At 37.6% G+C, this 21,294-nt stretch overlaps 2 protein-coding genes across 2 annotated transcripts; both read left to right on the top strand.

Moving 5' to 3' along the window:
* Window positions 1–1,871, top strand: LOC146928834 (uncharacterized). The gene is made up of 2 exons (XM_085707138.1): window positions 1–600; window positions 711–1,871. Exons 1-2 carry the CDS (start codon window positions 1–3, stop codon window positions 1,869–1,871), a joined length of 1,761 nt encoding a protein of 586 aa, XP_085563264.1.
* An 18,575-nt stretch (window positions 1,872–20,446) lies between these two features.
* On the top strand, window positions 20,447–21,294 carry LOC146928833 (pectinesterase inhibitor 10-like). The gene has a single exon (XM_085701010.1). It carries the CDS (start codon window positions 20,513–20,515, stop codon window positions 21,104–21,106), a length of 594 nt encoding a protein of 197 aa, XP_085557136.1. The 5' UTR covers window positions 20,447–20,512; the 3' UTR covers window positions 21,107–21,294.

Genomic DNA, 21,294 nt, shown 5'->3' with positions numbered 1-21,294 from the left:
ATGAGTTTCATGAGCTGGAATTGCCGGGGCCTGGGCAACCCGAGCGCAGTTCCGACACTTCGAGATTTGACCCGCAAGTACCGAGTAGATGTTATTTTCCTTTGTGAAACTTTGGTTCATGCGAACAGGATAGAAGAAATTCGAGTTAGCTTGGGATTTGATGCATCTTTTGCTGTTGATAAAATTGGGCGAAGTGGAGGTCTAGCAATGTTATGGAAGCACCCCTTTGACTGCAACCTTATCAATTATTCGCAAAATTTTATTAACATGGAAGTGACTCATCCGCATTTTCCAAAATGGAGATTTACTGGATTTTATGGTTTTCCGGAGAATGAACGAAGACGGGAGTCATGGGATTTGCTGCGCACACTATCACAAGATAATACATTACCATGGTGTGTGATGGGAGATTTCAATGACTTGCTATCCAATGAAGATAAACGAAGTACAGTTGATCATCCGCCTTGGAGGATAAGAGGATTTAGGGAGGCAGTTCAAGACAGCAGACTCATTGATCTTCATTTGACAGGGTACGCGTATACATGGGTGAAGGGTCGAGGAGGTCAAGATAGGAAGGAAGAGAGATTGGACAGGGCGATGGCAACACAGACATGGTGTGATATTTTCCCCCATAATCATCTCCATAATGTTATATCACATCGCTCCGACCATTTTCCAATATTACTCAAGTTGCATGAGTTATTACGTAGGAGGGGAATGAAGGAGTTCAAGTTTGGCTTATGGAGGATGAACTTGAGAATATAGTTGCTGGTGGGTGGGAGAGAAATCCAGATGGGGGGTTGCTATCACGGCTGAAGGTATGCACAGAAGAAATGAATGAATGGGGGCGCAAGCTTCGGTATAAATACAGAGATGCGATAGAAGAATGTCGAGAAGAGATGGAGAGATTTCGAGGGAGTGTACAACATTCTCACGTGGTAAGATATGAGGAAGCTCGAAACAAAATGGGAACTTTATTGGCCCAAGAAGAGGCTTTCTGGAAGCAACGATCGAAGGTTCAGTGGCTCAAGGAGGGTGACACAAATTCGCGGTTTTTTCATGCTATGGCAACTTCCAAAAAAAGACGAAATAATATCACGGCCTTGCAGACAGATGAATGGGAAACTGTCACAGCACAGCAGGATATTTGCGGTTTAGCAAATAACTATTTCGTGAACCTGTTCACTAATGAAGCTAACCAGTCAAGCACAACACTTGAATACATCAACTTGAGAGTGAACGAAGATGACAACAGTATGCTCCTAGCGCAGTTTCACATTTCAGAATTTAAGAAGGTTGTTTTCTCTATGCATTCAGATAAATCCCCCGGGCCAGATGGTTTGAATCCGGCTTTTTATAAGAGATTTTGGCATTTGTGTGGTGTAGAAATTTTTAATGCGGCAACAGCTTGGCTGAACAGTGGTGAGTTCCCATCTCAGGTGACCGATACAAACATTGTGCTTATACCAAAAAAAGACAATCCGGAAACCATGAGAGTCCCTCGGCCCATTTCGTTATGCAATGTTATTTACAAGGTTGTTTCGAAAGTGCTGGCTAATAGACTCAAGCCTATACTACAAAAGTGCATTTCACAAGAACAGTCAGCTTTTGTAGAAAATCGATCAATAATTGATAATGTAATGGCTGCTCATGAGATTATCCATCATATGAAGTGTAAGAGAAAAGGCAAGGTAGGGGAAGTTGCTTTGAAAATTGACATCAGTAAAGCTTATGATAGAGTTGAGTGGGAGTATGTGAGGAAAGTTATGCAAAGAATGGGGTTTCATGATAGATGGGTGAATTGGATGACTATGTGTATGAAAAGTGTTAACTATCAAGTGCTTGTTAATGGAGAGAGTGGGACCAATTAATCCAAAAAGAGGTCTTAGACAGGGTGACCCACTGTCACCGTATATGTTCATATTATGTGCAGAGGGTTTATCTGCTTTGTTGAAAAGAGCAGAAGCACGAGGAGATATTCACGGTGTCAAAGTGTGTCGAGGAGCACTGCTTCTTGTAACACCCTATTTCTAATAAGCGGTAAAACGCGCGAATATACAAACATATTCTAGAAATAGATGCTACGTCTTCGAATAAACCACAATACATACATGCATAAAGATCATGTCACATCACATAGCAGCGGAACATATATATATATATATATATATATATATATATATATATATATATATAATACATAAACAACTCCCAATCTCAATATAATAAAAATATATCCTCCATATCTCAAGTACAACAATATCTCAACTCCAAAATACATAGTCAATAAAGCAACATGCAAGAACTATCCTAGATCAGAGCCCTAATCTAGACACTTGCAAATAAAGAGGAACTCCACTCCTCGGCATCATCAAGCAAACAAACTAAGCATCCTGCACTCCATCTACCCGTCCATACAGAAAGGTAGGTGATAAACCACTGAGGGTTAGCATTACATCATCATAATCCATATAAGATTAATAAGAACTTTGAAAATGAAAGATATAATCAAGGATAAAGAATGACAATTGATACATAGTTCCTCAATATTCACAACATATAAGCAATCCAAGATCATTCAATATCATTATATCAAGTTCATATCCACAAGTGTATCATACACATATCACAACCTCACCTTGTCAATCAACAATTAACAATTCGATCCGCAAGTACAATTAGCAATAATCAACCATCAAACACATCTTAATGCAATTCAATCCACCAACAGTTTATGCAATGTCTCTAGACTCATCTAGATGCATGTGGTACCAAAACACCTCAAGGTCGTCACCTTCGATGCAACAAAAACATCGTAATCACCTCTATTGGATATAAAATCCACCACCATCAGTCATGTATGCATGAACATATGACTCAACTACAAATGCATATGTTCACACAAACAATAATCACCTCACCATCACCAATACTTGTATATATGCAATCATTAACAATTTACCACCACGTATCATATATACAATCACCAACAATATCAAAAAAAATCCCACAACATGTAGTTGTCACATAAATACACCACCAATCATCTTCATATAACATGTAATAACTTTCCATAAAAGATTCACAATCAAATGATTCTCAAAAGTCATCTTTAGTCAAGTTCGTCTCTCAAAATCACAACATTAAATTAATTGGACATTTGAGTCAAAACCAAGTAAACAAGCTCAATTGCCTATGCTTGTATTCTCACAATTCACATATGTGTGCAGTAGAGGTTACATAAGCATTTCATCGGCCAAATGCAACGAAATCATAGGATTTATCAAGTTCATCTTGAAGGTGAGAAAAACACAAGAAGGGGGTTGAATTGTGTTTTAGAAAAATTCTTCGTTTCTCCTAAAAACTGAACACACTGATCAGAAGCTAAGCGAGACAGCTTCTGAAGTGATAATCAGAATCTAAATGCAGCAGAATAAAACAGAGAGAGAGAAGAAGAACGACACAAAGCAATTATACTGGTTCCTTCCACAATCCGGAAGTAGTCCAGTCCCCCTTGCACTTCCAAGGAGATTTCACTAAGAGTAATATCTGATTACAATTGCTCAAGCACACAAGCAAGAGACTTCCTTTGCTCAAGCACACAAGCTAGAGACTTCCTTTGCTCAAGAACACAATCAAGAGACTTCCTGCTCAAGCACAATTGCAAGAGACTTCCTAACTAAACAAAATTACACAGAAAATTGTTTAAGGTTGAACACTTGATATACAATCAGAGGTGCTCACAATACAAATCAGATACAGACTCAATGGACTTAAGAATTTCTAAGATATGACTTTAAGACACATAAATTCTAAGTGAATGCAGAACAATTTCAGCAGAGGTTTGGCACTTGTAAAAATGTTGTGAGTCTTTCGTTCAGCGTTCTTGCATTACCAAAACTCTAAGTCTTCACTCCTTTATATAGAGGTGTGAAAGAGACGTTGTGAAATTGCCAGCGCACCAAAGAGTCGTTGTTGAAGCTTGATCTTTCACCAATGATATTTTGCCTGATTTGGTTGTTGTCCTATGAAGAACCAATTTGAAATCCATTCCTTATCCAAAGGAACATCTATGCAGGCGAAGCTGTATTCTGGAGCTGTTTTCTTGTCTTGTAGCGTGGACACAAAACAGAGTAGTGGAGAACGTGGTTGTACAATTCGTACAAAGTACAATGTCAACGCTTTCGTCCAAATTGCAAGCACATGCCTTCAAACACCTTTGAAATGACCGTTGCAATGTTCCACTAATTTTCTGTTGTGTTTTCGAATCCAATAGACAGCTTTTGCAATGTAGATTCTTCAATCTTTGAATCTTTTGCAAATCTAGTTGATCTTCAGCTTCTGGTGAAATGACTTCTGATGAGGCAGCTTCTGATGATGCAGCTTCTGATAATGTGGCTTCTGGACCTCTTGTCTTCAGGAGCACTATTCTTCAAGAGCGCTATTTCTTCAGGAGCAGCTTGACTTCAGGAGCGCTTTTACTTTCAGGAGCGTATTGCCTTCAGAATCACCTAAGCTTCATTTTCTTTTGCTCTTTATTTGCTCATTCAGAACCAATTAATGATGTAACTTTTTAACTGTGGTCCTGTACACTTGAACAAATATTAGCTAGTCCAATTTACAATTTTTAATACCTTGTTATCATCAAAACTCTTTAAGGTTCATTGTTAAACATATTTTGTTCCAACAATCTCCCCCTTTTTGATGATGACAAACAATAGTATTTAAAATTGATCAATTGTTGTTAATCTAATTAACAAGTTGACCTTGGGGTTCTGAGGTTTGTAAGCTCTAACTCCCCCTGAGTCTGATAGTCTTTAAGGTGAGGTTTGTAAGCTCCCCCTAAGTTCTATCCAGGTGAAATAATTGACTTATAGATAAGAAGAATGGTTCAATTAATTGTTATTTGAAATTTGATACTCCCCCTTTTTGATACACCGATAAAAAGAGATAGAAATTTTCAAAATTTTCAAACATTAATTAATGGGGCTCAGAGCCTTTAAATACTATCACATATACTCCCCCTTTTGTCATTAGCAAAAAGACATAAACAAAAAGAAGAGATGAGAAAAACATAAGATTAAAGGTTCAGAGCATAATTCAAATCATTTTAAAGCACATTGACCATCTTCAAAGATTAAATAAACAGACATAGCAAATAATAACATACAAGGTATAAACAGTTAAAGATTTTCAGAAGCAGGAAAAATTCAGAAGCATCTAATATCAGAAGCGAAAGAAATCAGAAGCGAAAGAAATCAGAAGCCTAAAAAGACAGAAAAATAAGCTAAAAGTGTGCAACTATGGGTTTGGCTTATTTCTCTAAAATCTTCTTCAGAAGCTCTTGAACATCAGCATACTTCTTGTCCATATCTTTTCTGTAGTTGTCTTCTCTAATCTTGGCTTCTTGCATGTTAGCTTCCAACTTTGATATCTTCAGCTTCTGCTCTATTAGCTCTGTTTCCAACCTCTCATTTTCTTCTTTGAGCACCTTGTTCTCCTGAGCTAGAGCCAGGTTAGGCGCATCAAACTTCTCTAGGATCTCAGAAGGAATACTCAGATGCAGCTCCTTAGGCAGGAATTCATCAGGTGCTCTGCCTCTGATACTGAGTGGATTCTTCACCCAAGTACCAAGAATTTCAACATCTCCAGTATTCTCTTCTATGCCATTCAACCAATCTTCCAGCTTCTGCTTGGCTTGCTCTTGAGCCTCAATACAGGAATCATGCAGCGCTGAAATTAGGTTGACGACCCTTTCCTTGATCCTTCTCCATTGCTTCTGATAGCTTATTGTATGACCCAGGTCATTTCTACTTGCTATCAGTCTGAGAACTTCAGAAGAAATATCTTCCCACACATCCTTTAGAACTTGAGAATCCAGGTATATGGTGGGAGGTGAAGGTTGTTTAGAGGGTTTTGGAGGGGCTAAGGGAATAATTGGTAGGTTTGGTGATGATTGGTCATTTGTAGTTACGGATTGGCTGGTTGATGGTTGGTCAGGAGTGGGGTCAACTACCATATCAGAGGCATGATCATTTTGATCATCCTCAGAGGTTAGCTCAGGAACAATGTGTTCAGGAGCGGCAGTTTCAGGTTCAGGTTCAGGAGTGGGTTTAGTAACTGGTTGTTCAGGAACAGAATGTTCAGGAACGGTCTTTTGAGGAGTTGGTTGTTCAAGAACAGATAGTTCAGGAACAATTGGGGGTGATGAAGTTGTAGGGGGTGAAGGGGCTTTTTCTGGTGAAGGTTTTTGTTGAGGGGGGTCTTCTGAAACAACTTTATCAGAAGCAGCTGCTTCTGGAGTTGTCTCAGAGGCTTTTTCTGAGGTTGTCTCAACATTTTCTGGTATAATCATGTTGAGGGGTTGAATGTTAAGAGGTTGAGGGTTAAGGCGAAAGATATTATTGATGACTCTATCTCTCTGCACAGCCAATTCAGTCAACTTCTCATTGATTATATGACCAACTGGTTCATAAGTGTTTGACTGAGATGGCTTTGTGTTGGTATTGGTTGATGTTGACTGGCGTTTTACTGGTTTTCTAACAAGTTGAGCTATGGGTATATCATCATCAGAATCTGAAGATGATGATGAGGATTTTGAAGAAGGTGAAGGAGAGTCACTGGATATCTCATGTACTACAGGTTCTGAGTGTGTGAAAATATTACCTGTAGTAGAGGGTTCTGAGCAATCATCTTTAGCAGTGTCAGGAATTTTAAGAAGTTATGATGCTTCTGTTATTACCCTCTCTTGAAGCTCAGAAGGCAATCTCCATAGCTTTTCCAATAGCTTCTAACACATTAGTAGCAGCTTCAGTCTTCTTAGAAACATGAGGAAAGTTCTTGGTCCTCCTTACTGCTTGCTTCATTTTCTTCTTTGGTATTGCAGGTTGATCAAGAGTAATGCCAACATCCATGATCATCCTGGAATCCATGTCTTCAATAGCTTCTTCAATTGATGGTACTGATGATCCACCAATCTTGAGCTTGTCAGAAGCAACTCTTGCCTTCTTAACAGTCCTTTCAACCTCCAGATATTCTTCTGCAGTTATTTTCCTTTTAGTCCTTCTGCCTTTTGCTAGAGGCACTGCACAACCAAACATTTCTTCAGGTACTTCATCCAACCTGATGATCTTGTTGGTTGCCTCATAGTGTTCCTTGATGTACCTCATCTGCACTTCAATAGGGTCCTGTTTGCAGATGGGTGGAAAATCTCTCATAAGATCAGATACAACAAGAGATTCACTTACATCAGTTTTAAGCTTGGTGACCTTGGTGATTAGCTTCATATTCTTGAGAGTTTGAGCATTTATGAATGCTCCAGTCTTTGTATCCAGCAGCTGATCTGTGTAGCCTTGAGTTCTGTTTAAACAATCCAAGACACCTCCTTGATAGAAAATCTCTGATAAGAGTCTTCCATAAGGAACCAAGGGTTTATCCAGTAGCTGACTCTGTTTTAGACACTCTATGAGGTACTTGAACATATATTTGGGCACGTTCACTTTTTCCTTCTTGATGAAGTGCTGGAGAAGGACCTTCTGAGCTAAATTTGGTTTCACACTGTCACCACATGGAAACAGGTTCTCATTCTGAATCTTCAGAAGCATCTTAGTTTCCATGCTCAATTCAGCATATTTCTTCTCCTTCTCAGAATTGTATATCACCAAGTTGGCTTGCTTTTTCCAAATGCGTTTTTCAGCAGCACCTGAAAGATCAATTCCAGAGTAATATCCAGAAGCTTCAGCCTTAAGAATAGACTCTATGTGCCATTGTGCAATTCTCACTAGAATACCGCAGATGCTTGATCTGATTTCATCTTCAACAAACGGCGCAAGACCCATTTCTTCTCTTGATTTTCCTTCCAGTTCTGGATAGAGCAGAACCATATGACTTTCTTCAGCTATGGATGCAGCTTTGTTATAAATTTTTGCTCTAACCCAGAAGTGCCTGACCAATGCTTCATATGTTGGTCCATTCAACATTTTGAAGTAATGCATGAGTCCTTGCTCTTCATAGAAATTCCTGATCCAACACTTATGAAAAGTCAGAGAATTGAAATCCACTGGATTCTCTATCTGAACTTGTAGTTCCCATTCTTCCTATTTCATGCTTCTTCCTTTGTAGTCATATTCAGGGACCATCCGTGAAGTAGATACTGAAACTTCTTGTTGCGAGCTTGATGATGCCATTTGATGATGATTGAAGAAGATTTAGAGAATTTAGGGTTCTAAGGTTTTTGCGCTTACTTCGCAAGAGGTTTGAGAGCAAAATGTGTTTGATGTGAGTGAGTAGTGTGTGAATTGACAAAGTGTTAAAAGTAAAACGTTTGCAATTCAAAAGATACAAACAAACATAACATTAATGACAAAATTGGGGGCGCGTGAAAAGTACTTTCAAAGCTATTAAATCATCATTGCCCTTTTAGTTATACACCAACACATACAGGCCACGTAAGAAGTTCACAGAGTAACTACCAAGTTAGTGGGCCAGAAGTTACTTTTAAAAAGTAACTCCCAACGTTTCCACTAATTCAACTATTCGAAAGCAATAAATCCAGCTTTTGGACTTCAGATTCTGACGTCATCATCAGAAGCGAGTTTTCCTCAGAACCTCAATAAAGAGCTTCTGATGGACTACTGCTTCTGAACTAACTTCAGAACCTAAAATCCTATTCAGGAGCAAGCAAACATTTAATCAGACACGTAATGCATGTTCAAATTTTTCTTTATAAAATCAAATCTTTCAACAGTTAAAGGCTTAGTAAATATATCAGCCCATTGATTTTCAGTATCAATGAATTGTATATCTAAAATTCCTTTTTGAACATAATCTCTGATAAAATGGTGTTTGATTTCAATGTGCTTAGCTCTTGAATGCAAAATTGGATTTTTAGACAAACAAATAGCAGCAGTATTATCACAATAAATGGGAATACTGTTAGCAGTTATCTGATAGTCTTCCAACTGATGTTTCATCCAAAGTAGTTGTGTACAACAACTTGCAGCTGAAATGTATTCTGCTTCTGCTGTAGACATAGCAATAGTTGTTTGTCTTTTGCTAGCCCAGGATATAAGATTATCACCCAGAAATTGACAATTGCCACTGGTTGACTTTCTTTCAATCCTATCACCAGCATAATCAGCATCACAGAATCCAATTAGCTTATAATCTAAGGATTTCCTATAAAGGAGTCCAAGATTAGTTGTTCCTTTCAAATACCTGAAGATTCTCTTGACAGCAGTCATATGAGATTCTCTAGGATCTGATTGGAATCTTGCACACAAGCATACACTTAATAAAATATCTGGCCTAGATGCAGTGAGGTATAACAAAGAACCAATCATACCTCTATACAGCTTCTGATCTACTTTAGCTCCTTCATCTTCTTTGCTTAAGGTGCACGTAGGGTGCATTGGAGTGTTCATCACTTTACAATCTTCAAGTTTGAACTTCTTCAGAAGCTCCTTTGAGTACTTTGATTGATGAACATAGACTCCATCTTTGCATTGATTGATTTGAATGCCAAGGAAGAACTTCAGCTCTCCCATCATGCTCATTTCAAATTCATCCTGCATTAACTCAGAAAATTCCTTGCAAAGAGATGCATTAGTAGAACCAAATATTATATCATCAACATATATTTGCACAACAAGAATATCTTTCCCAAGGGTCCTTCTGAAGAGTGTAGTATCAACCTGTCCTCTTTTAAAATCATTCTTGATTAAGAAATTACTTAGTCTATCATACCAAGCTCTGGGAGCTTGTTTCAAGCCATATAGTGATTTCTTCAGTTTAAAAACTTGGTCAGGATATTTAATATCCTCAAATCCAGGAGGTTGCTTGACATACACTTCTTCTTCTATGACACCATTTAGAAATGCACTCTTGACATCCATTTGATATAATATTATGCCATGATTAACTGCATAGGAAAGAAGTAACCTGATTGCTTCCAATCTTGCAACTGGAGCAAACGTTTCAGTGTAATCAATGCCTTCTTGTTGACTATACCCTTGTGCAACAAGCCTGGCTTTGTTTCTTGTTACTTCACCTTGCTCATTCAACTTGTTTCTGAATACCCATTTTGTTCCAATAATGTTCTTGTGCTGAGGTTTGGGTACCAGATCCCACACATCATTTCTTTGAAATTGATTCAACTCTTCTTGCATAGCTAGGATCCATCCATCATCTGAAAGTGCTTCATCAACTGTTGTAGGTTCAATCATTGAGATTAGTCCGATCATTGACTCCACTTGTCTGAAATGTGATCTTGTTCTTCTTGGACTATCTTTGTTTCCAATGATTAGCTCCTCAGGATGTGAAGACTTGTGTTTGAATGTGTTTCTGGGAGGATCTGCTTGATGTGAGCCATCTTGTGCTTCATCAGAAGCAGCTTCATCTTGCGCTTCTGATGTGGGTTCAGCTTCTGGACTATCTTCAGACTCAGCTATCTGATCAGGTTCTGGAGTAGCTTCAGGAACCTGTATCTCTGCAAAACTTTCACCTTGCTTTGAAGTTTTATCTTCAAGCTCCTTGTCATCAAATTTAACGTGCATAGATTCTTCAACACAGAGTGTTTCTGAATTATACACTCTGTATGCCTTTGACCTTTCAGAGTAACCTAAAAAGATTCCTCTTTGGGCCTTGGCATCAAATTTCTTTAGGTAGAGCTTGTTGTTCAGAATGTAACATGTACATCCAAATTGATGAAAGTAAGAGATATTGGGTTTTCTTCCTTTAAAGAGTTCATATGCTGTTTTCTCCAAAATAGGTCTAATATAGATCCTGTTTTGAACATAGCATGCTGTATTCACTGCTTCTGCCCAAAAATGTTTTGGTAAATTGTTTTCATGAATCATGGATCTGGCCATTTCTTGTAAAGTTCTATTCTTTCTCTCTACAACCCCATTTTGTTGTGGTGTTCTAGGAGAAGAGAATTCGTGGAAAATTCCATGTTTTTCACAAAAAGTTTCAAATGGCTCATTTTCAAATTCTCCACCATGATCACTTCTGACTTTCAAAATTTTTGATTCTTTTTCAGATTGAATTTGAGTGCAGAAGCTACTGAATACATCACACGCAACATCTTTACTCTTTATGAATTTCACCCAAGTCCATCTGTTGTAATCATCAACAATGACTAATCCATATTTACTTCCATATAAGGATGCAGTACTCACTGGTCCAAATAAATCAATATGGAGTAATTCTAAAGGTCTTGAGGTTGAAACAATGTCTTTGGTTTTAAAAGATGATTTCATAATTTTCCCTCTCTGACATGCACCACAGAGTGCATCTGAATGATAGTCAATGTCTGGTAGCCCTTTCACAAGTTGTAACTTACTAAGCTTAGAGATTAACCTCCAGTTAGCATGTCCCAACCTTCTGTGCCACATCCATTTCTTATCATTCACTGATAGTAGGCAAATCACCTTCTGATCAGCCAGTTCAGAAAAATTTATTTTATAGACATTGTCAACTCTCTTTCCCTTGAGCACAATGGATTTGTCTTCCTTGTTGATTACTGTACAGTTGGGTTTTTCAAAAAGCACATCATAACCATTATCACAAAATTGACTAATGCTCAAAAGGTTATGTTCAAGACCATCTACCAACCATACATTATTAATTGAGGTAGAGGAGTTACCAATAGTTCCTGTACCTATGATCTTGCCTGTCTGGTTTCCTCCAAACTTCACATTTCCTCCCTCTTTCATTGTTAGGCTGAGGAACATGGACTTGTCTCCTGTCATGTGTCTTGAGCAACCGCTGTCTAGGTACCATGATCTTTGCTTTGGCACTGCTCTTAGACATACCTGCATCATTGACATTTTTAGATTTAGGTACCCATTGTCCTATGGGTCCTGGAAGGTTAGTACTTAAGGCTTTACTCTTCACTTCTTGTACCTTGTGCTGTGAGTTGGGTTGCTTCTGATTAACCATCACCTTAGGTTTTGGTACTTCAGAAGCAGTAACTGACTTCTTCTGAAATTTAGACTTCAGAACCCCAGATTTTGGTTTCACCAGACTCTGAGGAATAGGTTCTGATCTTTTCAGGATCCTAACCTTTGAAATCTTGGAATCAGATTTGATCATAGCCTTTGACTTAGAGTTTTTTGGCGTTGAAGTAATCTTAGCCTTAGAACTAGAAGCTTCAGGTTCTGATTGAACAACAGTTTCCAACTCAGCCCCTTCTGGTACAAAGAATGTTTTCAGACCTTCCTTGATGCATTCACAACAAGACTTTAGATTGGTTTTCTCAAGTTTCACTTCTGGAAAACCAATTCCTCTGCCATTGTTCTTGTAAATACTATAAATCATAGAAGCTACTCTGCTTCTGTCAATGCCAGATATAATAAAATCTTCAAGAGCAATTTCATGATTACTTAAAGGTTTTTCATTACACTTTTCTTGTAGCTTCTGACATAAGAACCTGAGCTGATCTTCATATGTTTTACACATGAAGTCAAAGCCCCTAAGTCCTTGTTCAGAAGCTTTCAGATCCAATAGAGTTGATTTTTGCTGTTGTACCAAATCAGCATATTTTTCTTTTAAATCCTTCAACTCATTGGTTCTTACTTCAAAATGTGTAAGAAGTTCTTTAAGTGACTCAACAAGTTCATCTCTGGGAATTTTGGAATATACCTCGTTTTCATCTTCTGAGTCTGAATCTGATCCAGCTTCTGAAGTTGCTGTTGCTACCAACCCAACAGCTACCTTTGCATCTTCATCAGCTTCCTCTTTATCAGATCCAGATTCACTACCCAAATCATCCCAGGTTGCCATTAAACTCTGCTTAATCTGCTTCTTGAATTTGCTTGGTTTGAATGTAGACCTCTTTGACTTGTCCTTTGACTTTTCTCTTTGAAGATCAGGGCATTCAGCAATGAAGTGTCCCGGCTTCTTACAGTTGAAGCATCCCTTCTGATCTTCTTTCCTTGAGCTTCTGGAGTTACCCCTTTTGGCGAGAAACTTTCTGTTCTTCTTGGCCAGATATTGAAGTCTGTTTGAGAGCATGGCCATTTCAGCAGTATCTGGTTCAGAATCTGAACTTGACTGTTCTTCCTCTTCAGATTCAACCACTTTGAGAGCTTTTGATGACTTGCCTTTGGATGGAAGAGCTATTGATTTACTCTTCTTAGTAGACTCATGTTCATTAAGACTTAACTCATGAACTTTGAGAGAACTAACAAGATCTTCGACACTTAAAGTGTTTAAATCTTTAGCTTCCTCAATGGCAGTCACTTTTGGTCTCCATCTGGCAGGTAAGCTTCTGAGTATCTTGCTTACATGATCAGAAGCAACATAGCTCTTCTTTAGAATCTGTAGCCCAGAAACTAAGGTTTGAAACCTTGAGTACATCTCCTCAATAGTTTCATCATCCTTCATCTTGAATAACTCATACTGATGTACCAACAGGAGAGCCTTTGCTTCTTTGACCTTCTTGCTCCCTTCATAATTTGAACAGAGAGAAGCAAACATAGCTTTAGCAGTGGATTTGTCACTCATCTTCATGTACTCGGCTTTGGGTATGGCAGTGACAAGAGCTCCTCTGATAATATGATGCTTCTTGTAGAGTTTCCTCAGTTCTGGAGTATGTTTCTTTCTATCCACAGCAGCTCCTTCTTCATCAAGGACTAAATCACTAACACCATCTTCCAGAATATCCCATAATTCTTCATCTAGGCTCATGATGTAACTGTAAAAGTTGGTCTTCCACCAAGAGAACTCTTCAGCATCTCCATTGAACTTTGGAACTTTTCCAACACTGGTTTTCTTACTATCACTATAATCATGTGAGACATTTTTATAGCTAGTATCACCAGAACCAGTAGGAGGAGGAATAGACATGTTTTTCTCAGATCTTTGACTGTTGCACGGTTAAGTGTTACACAACAGACCAAGGCTCTAGATACCAATTGAAGGTGAGAAAAACACAAGAAGGGGGGTTGAATTGTGTTTTAGAAAAATTCTTCGTTTCTTCTAAAAACTGAACACACTGATCAGAAGCTAAGCGAGACAGCTTCTGAAGTGATAATCAGAATCTAAATGCAGCGGAATAAAACAGAGAGAGAGAAGAAGAACGACACAAAGCAATTATACTGGTTCCTTCCACAATCCGGAAGTAGTCCAGTCCCCCTTGCACTTCCAAGGAGATTTCACTAAGAGTAATATCTGATTACAATTGCTCAAGCACACAAGCAAGAGACTTCCTTTGCTCAAGCACACAAGCTAGAGACTTCCTTTGCTCAAGAACACAATCAAGAGACTTCCTGCTCAAGCACAATTGCAAGAGACTTCCTAACTAAACAAAATTACACAGAAAATTGTTTAAGGTTAAACACTTGATATACAATCAGAGGTGCTCACAATACAAATCAGATACAGACTCAATGGACTTAAGAATTTCTAAGATATGACTTTAAGACACAGAAATTCTAAGTGAATGCAGAACAATTTCAGCAGAGGTTTGGCACTTGTAAAAATGTTGTGAGTCTTTCGTTCAGCGTTCTTGCATTACCAAAACTCTAAGTCTTCACTCCTTTATATAGAGGTGTGAAAGAGACGTTGTGAAATTGCCAGCGCACCAAAGAGTCGTTGTTGAAGCTTGATCTTTCACCAATGATATTTTGCCTGATTTGGTTGTTGTCCTATGAAGAACCAATTTGAAATCCATTCCTTATCCAAAGGAACATCTATGCAGGCGAAGCTATATTCTGGAGTTGTTTTCTTGTCTTGTAGCGTGGACACAAAACAGAGTAGTGGAGAACGTGGTTGTACAATTCGTACAAAGTACAATGTCAACGCTTTCGTCCAAATTGCAAGCACATGCCTTCAAACACCTTTGAAATGACCGTTGCAATGTTCCACTAATTTTCTGCTGTGTTTTCGAATCCAATAGACAGCTTTTGCAATGTAGATTCTTCAATCTTTGAATCTTTTGCAAATCTAGTTGATCTTCAGCTTCTGGTGAAATGACTTCTGATGAGGCAGCTTCTGATGATGCAGCTTCTGATAATGTGGCTTCTGGACCTCTTGTCTTCAGGAGCACTATTCTTCAGGAGCGCTATTTCTTCAGGAGCAGCTTGACTTCAGGAGCGCTTTTACTTTCAGGAGCGTATTGCCTTCAGAATCACCTAAGCTTCATTTTCTTTTGCTCTTTATTTGCTCATTCAGAACCAATTAATGATGTAACTTTTTAACTGTGGTCCTGTACACTTGAACAAATATTAGCTAGTCCAATTTACAATTTTTAATACCTTGTTATCATCAAAACTCTTTAAGGTTCATTGTTAAACATATTTTGTTCCAACACATCTCTTAGTTAATTCATTTCAATATCAAGCAACATAAGAACTCAATAGACCCCTTTAAACAAAGTTATTTCCTTCATAAAAACACCCCTAGATAGTTAGGATAAGGCCCCTACACTTTGGAACAAGTTTGGAAGCAATTGAATTGAAGAAAAATGCATTTTTAAAGTTTCTGGTCAGGCAAAATCGTAGTACGATTTTTCTCCATCGTAGTACGATTTTTCCAGTGCAAAAACACTCCAAAAACTGGTCAAAAATCGTAGTACGATGGCCAAAATCGTAGTACGATGGCCACCTGACAGACAGCATCAGATTTTCCAATTTTCACGTTTTCGCGCGCAAAATCCAAACCGTTAACCCGTTTTCGATGCCGTTTTCGCCTACATTCTCCTAACACATAGCTCTATCATAATGTACAGAAAAATTCAAGTTTCAACCACCCCAAAATCATTTTCCGAAACCTCACATCACACTCATTTTCAAAACGGTTAACACTCGAATTTTCACACGAAATTCCTGTTTTCTCCCAAACGACTCGACTAACAAAATCACGACATGAAAACAGAAATTCTACCAAGTTCAATTCATCCAACAACATCAAAAACTCAGCCAACAATTTCATATATCAAAATTTCATTTCGGTCCTTCACATGAACAACTTAGCACAACTTTACAAATTTGAACAACAACAACAAATCTCATCATAATTCACCAATTCATGATACCCAATGTATCCATTCACCAACAACATGTTCCAAATCAATAACAACAACTAATGATCACAAATTCATGCACAATTCAAAATCACAACATCAATTCTCATCAATCTTGCTCAAGAACACAAAACACCAACAACTACGCATTTGAACATGTTAATTCACATACTAACATGCAATTATCACATAAATCATGTTCTCAAACATAACAACAACAATTATGCATGAATTTTACAACAATTAGGTTCAATTCATCAATTTAACAAAAATGGGTAAAGAAAAAAAAAGATGAATTATGGTTGAAACCTAACCCTCTTACCTCTAGCACCAAGAATCTCTAACACAAGCTTCAATTTAGCTCCTAGATGATGAATCCCTCTTGCCTCTAACCCTTGTTCTTGTTCTTCCCTCTAGCCTCTATCTCTTCTCTTCTTAAATGAAAATTGAAATGAAAATGTTTGTAACCCTATCTCTTCACTAACATTAGTTTATATAGGCTCACTTAATGGGCTTATCTCACAAACCTTAATGGGCCTAACCCATTTCTAATTCAACCTCAAAAATGTTACTACTCACTTACCGGTAAAATATAACACTAACGGTCACTTAACGGTAAATAAAATAATTACTACACCCTCTAGTAACTTGGTAAAATAATAACTCTCACTAAATACTAAAAATAACTTTCGGCAAAAATTACAAAATTACCCCTGCCCTCAAAATGACCAAAATACCCCTGAGTCCAAAATGACTAAAATACTCTTCTAACACCGAATTCTACGATTTCCGACCAAAAATACACACAGAGGCAGATAATCACATAAGAGCACATATAACAAACACAAATAAATAATAAAATAAATCTAGCGAAAAATCAGGCTGTTACACTTCTCACACATCTTTTATTTGCTGATGATTGTTTCTTGTTTTGCAGGGCAAATATTAGAGAAATTACAAAAATTAAGGAAATATTGCAGACATACGAAGCAGCATCAGGCCAAGCAATAAATTTTCAAAAATCAGAGATTCTATTTAGCAAAAATACACCAGAGGAGGATAAGGAGGAAATAAAAAATGTGTTCCAGGTCACTGCTACAATGGGAAGTGGAAAGTATTTGGGGATGCCTTCAATGATTGGTAGAAATAAAAAGGCGATGTTTGGCTACTTACGAGATAGAGTTTGGGGGAAAATACAACAATGGTCCGGAAAGCATTTATCAAAAGCAGGGCGAGAAGTTCTAATCAAGTCAGTGGCACAAGCAATTCCAACATATTGTATGAGCACATTCTTACTGCCAACAATGTTATTGGAAGAGATTCAGAGGATGATTAACTCATTTTGGTGGGGATCCAATGGAAGGCAAGGTAGAGGCATTAATTGGCTGAAGTGGGACAAATTGACAATGAGGAAAGAGTACGGATGTATGGGCTTTAGGCATTTCTTTGGCTTTAATTTGGCTATGCTAGGGAAGCAAGGTTGGAAGCTTTTAACCAACCAAGATACTATTGTTGCTCGTATTTACAAAGCTAGATATTTTCCAAACAATGATTTTCTGGGGGCTCGTCTAGGCCATAACCCAAGTTATATTTGGCGTAGTATCTTTGCTTCACAGGTAATAGTTAGAGGAGGTCAGAGGTGGCGAATAGGGAATGGCAGGAAGATTAAGGTTTGGGCAGATCCTTGGTTGAGGGAGGAAGGCAACTCATATATCTCAACTGAACAGGTGCAGGGAATGGAAAATATTAGGGTGGCAGATTTGATGGATTCGGTAGGCACAGGTTGGAATTGGGATTTGATTGGAGACATCTTCAATGAAAGGGATAAAAATGCAGTCGCTAAATTAGCACTCATTAATAGGGAGGGAGAGGACAAGCTCATATGGAAATTTGATCGACAAGGAAATTATACAGTTAAATCCGCATATAGGTATGCGATGGAGACTCTTGTTGATAACGAGGAATATCGAGTAGGTGGAGAGTGGTTAAAGATGTGGAAATTGCAGGTCCCGCATAGGATAAAAGTGTTTCTTTGGAGGGCTTTGAGAGGTGTTCTTCCCACGCGAATGAGATTACAAGATAGAGGGGTTCCGTGTACGGATAGCTGCCCTTTTTGCGAAACAAACTATGAGAATGATTGGCATATTTTTATAGGATGTGAAGAGGCGAAGAATGTGTGGAGGACGGCTGGAATGTGGGAACTGATACAAAATGTTGTTGCTGTAGCTGACAGTTTTGCAGAATGTATTTTCTCATTATTATGCAGGTTATCGGTTCACCAATGTAATGACATGGCTATGATGCTTTGGTGCTTATGGCGACGCCGAAATGATAAAGTGTGGAATGGAGAGTTGAGGCCGATTCACACAGCTGTTCAGCTTGCAAAGGAGTTTCTCAATCAGTGGCAGGTGGCCAGAAGGAAATCAGCAGCGCAGGAACAACAACCAGAACAGCATACAATATGATGGCAGCCACCAGAACTGAACTTTGTCAAGTGCAATGTCGATGCCGCTTTGTTTGAGGAGCAAAGGAGTTTTGGTATAGGTATGTGTATCCGTAATAATAGTGGACAGTTTATAAAAGCAGCCACAACATGGCATGAAGGCAGCCCCCCCGCACAAGAAGCAGAAGCAGTTGGCTTACGTGATGCTATAGTATGGCTAGGAAGTTTGGGACTATCACATGTGCACATAGAACTAGATTGTAAACTAGTGGTTGACAGCGTAAGTGATAGGACTAAAAATCAAGCCGAATTTGGCAATATCATTACTGCTTGTAGGATCCTATTACAACAATTCCCAAACTTTAAGATAAGTTTTGTTAGGAGACAAGCGAATTCGGTCGCCCATTGCTTAGCAAGGGAGGCAAAATTGTATGCTCGTCACCACGTTTTCGATTTGATTCCATCTTGTATTGCTATTATTTTGAGTAATGAAATAATATGAGTCTTTGATTGTCAAAAAAAGAGAAAGAAGAACCGGCCAAGTGGGATGTGTCCTAACTAACTAACTGATTTGAACAAAATAATTGGCCCATATCGTGTCCTACTTTGTTCACGTTGTGCAAATGCTTGTTTCTTTATCAAATAGTGCTTCGAATTGATGGCATGAATCAAAAAAATTGATGTTTCCCCATCACGTAGAAAAGGAAATGAACCATACCCCACGTCAATTACAACTTTTTTTTTTTTTTTTTTGAAGAAACGTCAATTACAACTTGATAGATGATTTTAGCCTCATATAAATCCGAAAAAATAAATATCTTCAATAATTCTCTAATCTCCCTTCACTAAATAGGCCCCATGGTCTTTAGGGTATCGATTCCATCGCCACCATCATGTGGGGACTGTATCCAAATAGTAGAATTACAAATTTGGTGGCAAATACTACTTCAAGAAAAGAATCATACTCAACTTAGACAAGGGTAGCGTTTATTTTAGTTTTAAAAAAAAATTGTGTTTAAAGAATCTAATGATTTTATTAGAGAATTTTTATAAAAAAATCTTAAGTTATTTTTGTTTGTCTACTATCAATAAAAAAATCATTTTTTTTAAATAAAATGAGTCACCTCCTTGTTTTTGAAAGAAAATAGATTTTTAGAAAAGCTAATCTTAATAGCTTTTCATTTTATGGTCAAAATATATTTTTTTTTTATAAAATGATTTTTCTAAAAATCCTAAACAGATACTTAGAAATTAAAAAAGTGATTTTTTTATAAAAAAAAGTAAATTTTTTTTTTAAAAAAAACTGAAACAAACGTGGCCAAGATATCTTTCACTCAATAGGCTTGAGGCCCTACTCACATAAATGTCACTCTTTTCTGTTTAAATTGAAAGGAAAGATAAACACCAACTAGCTACTCCTAATTATTGACACAAGCTTCATTATTAGTTCATAGTATGTGTATAATTGAAATTCACGTCCTACCTTGGTCCTCATAAAAACCGAATTTTTTAGTTTGGAACAAATTCTGAGATCCTTTTTCTAAAATATCTTCCTATATACTACCTTCATCCCTAATTATAAGATCTTTTTGAGAGTTTTTTTGTCCCTTTTTATAAGATCCCTTTGTTATTTCCAAGTACATTAACTATTTCTTTACATACATGTCTCTATTTATCATACATCTTTTTCTTCAATCAACAATAAATAACATGTTGAAAACATGAATTAACTCTCTCTCTTAAAGGATAAAATTGTAAAAACAATAGCAATTACAAACAACTTTAATGCAAATATCCACTTTCTTAATTTTCATGATTTTAACAAAAGGGTCTTATATATAGGAACGGAGGTAGTATAATAGAGTGTGTAGGGCCAATTAAAATTCCACAAGCCACAAAAAAAAAAAAATCATAAGATTTGTTTTTTGTGCTCTCAACAAAAAATAAATAAATTTGAGTCCTATATATAGGTCACCTCCCTTCCCATTTTTCCTCAACCACCCAAGTCCCAATTGAGTTATAGAGATTAGATTAAGATTAAAAAAATGGAGGCCTTTTCTTCAAGGATCGTTCTAACAATTTTTGCCTTTAGTTTCGTAACACACTCTATCCAAGCAAATGAAAGACCATACCAACAATCCAACTTATTATTCATTAGAAATTCTTGTAGTTCCACAACTTACCCAAGACTATGCTACACATCCCTAGTGAAGCATGCCAATTTCATACAAACAAATCGCATGCTTTTAACAGGAACGGCCCTCAACGTGACTCTTGCATCGGCAAAATCAACCTCGGCTTTGATGTCAACTCTCTCAAAAGGTCAGGGGATGAACCCAAGAGAGGCTGCAGCTATGAAGGATTGCGTCGAGGTGCTAAGTGATTCCGTCGATGAACTCCGAAGGTCTATCGATGAAATGGGCCGTCTTAGTACATCAAATTTTGAACTAACAATGAGTGATGTACAAACTTGGGTTAGTGCTGCTTTGACGGATCAAAACACTTGTACCGACGGATTTCAAGAGATTAGTGCTACGGAGAATGTTAAGACAGTGGTGAGAGGGAGCATTGTGCAAGTTGCTCAATTGACTAGCAATGCTTTAGCATTGATAAATAAACTTTCCACTTCACAAGGTTAAAATAGCTCAAATAAGGTATTGTTTTGGTAGATTCATAATTTCAGCATTATTAATGTAATTGGTGTTGTATTCTCAAGTTATGTAACAACAAGTTGGTTGGTGTGGTTACACTTAAGTGTGTAAAAGATTGTAAATGTGTAGCAATTAGTTGTTGAGATTTATGCCAATACAAGTGAGTGAATTTTGCA

Source organism: Medicago sativa, chromosome 4 (assembly GCF_051527215.1).
Source record: "Medicago sativa cultivar Bolivia chromosome 4, Bolivia_mono, whole genome shotgun sequence".
In the NCBI taxonomy this organism is placed as follows: domain Eukaryota; kingdom Viridiplantae; phylum Streptophyta; class Magnoliopsida; order Fabales; family Fabaceae; genus Medicago; species Medicago sativa.
Note: the sequence above shows the minus strand (reverse complement) of the source record. Positions and strands in the feature narration are given on the sequence as shown.

Excerpts from the sequence above, each read along its gene's own strand:
- LOC146928834 (XM_085707138.1), top strand. The coding sequence starts at position 1 with ATGAGTTTCATGAGCTGGAATTGCCGGGGCCTGGGCAACCCGAGCGCA. Across the intron at positions 601-710 it reads AGAGATTGGACAGGGCGATG|GAGGGGAATGAAGGAGTTCA; the intron begins GCAACACAGACA and ends GTTATTACGTAG.
- LOC146928833 (XM_085701010.1), top strand. The coding sequence starts at position 20,513 with ATGGAGGCCTTTTCTTCAAGGATCGTTCTAACAATTTTTGCCTTTAGT.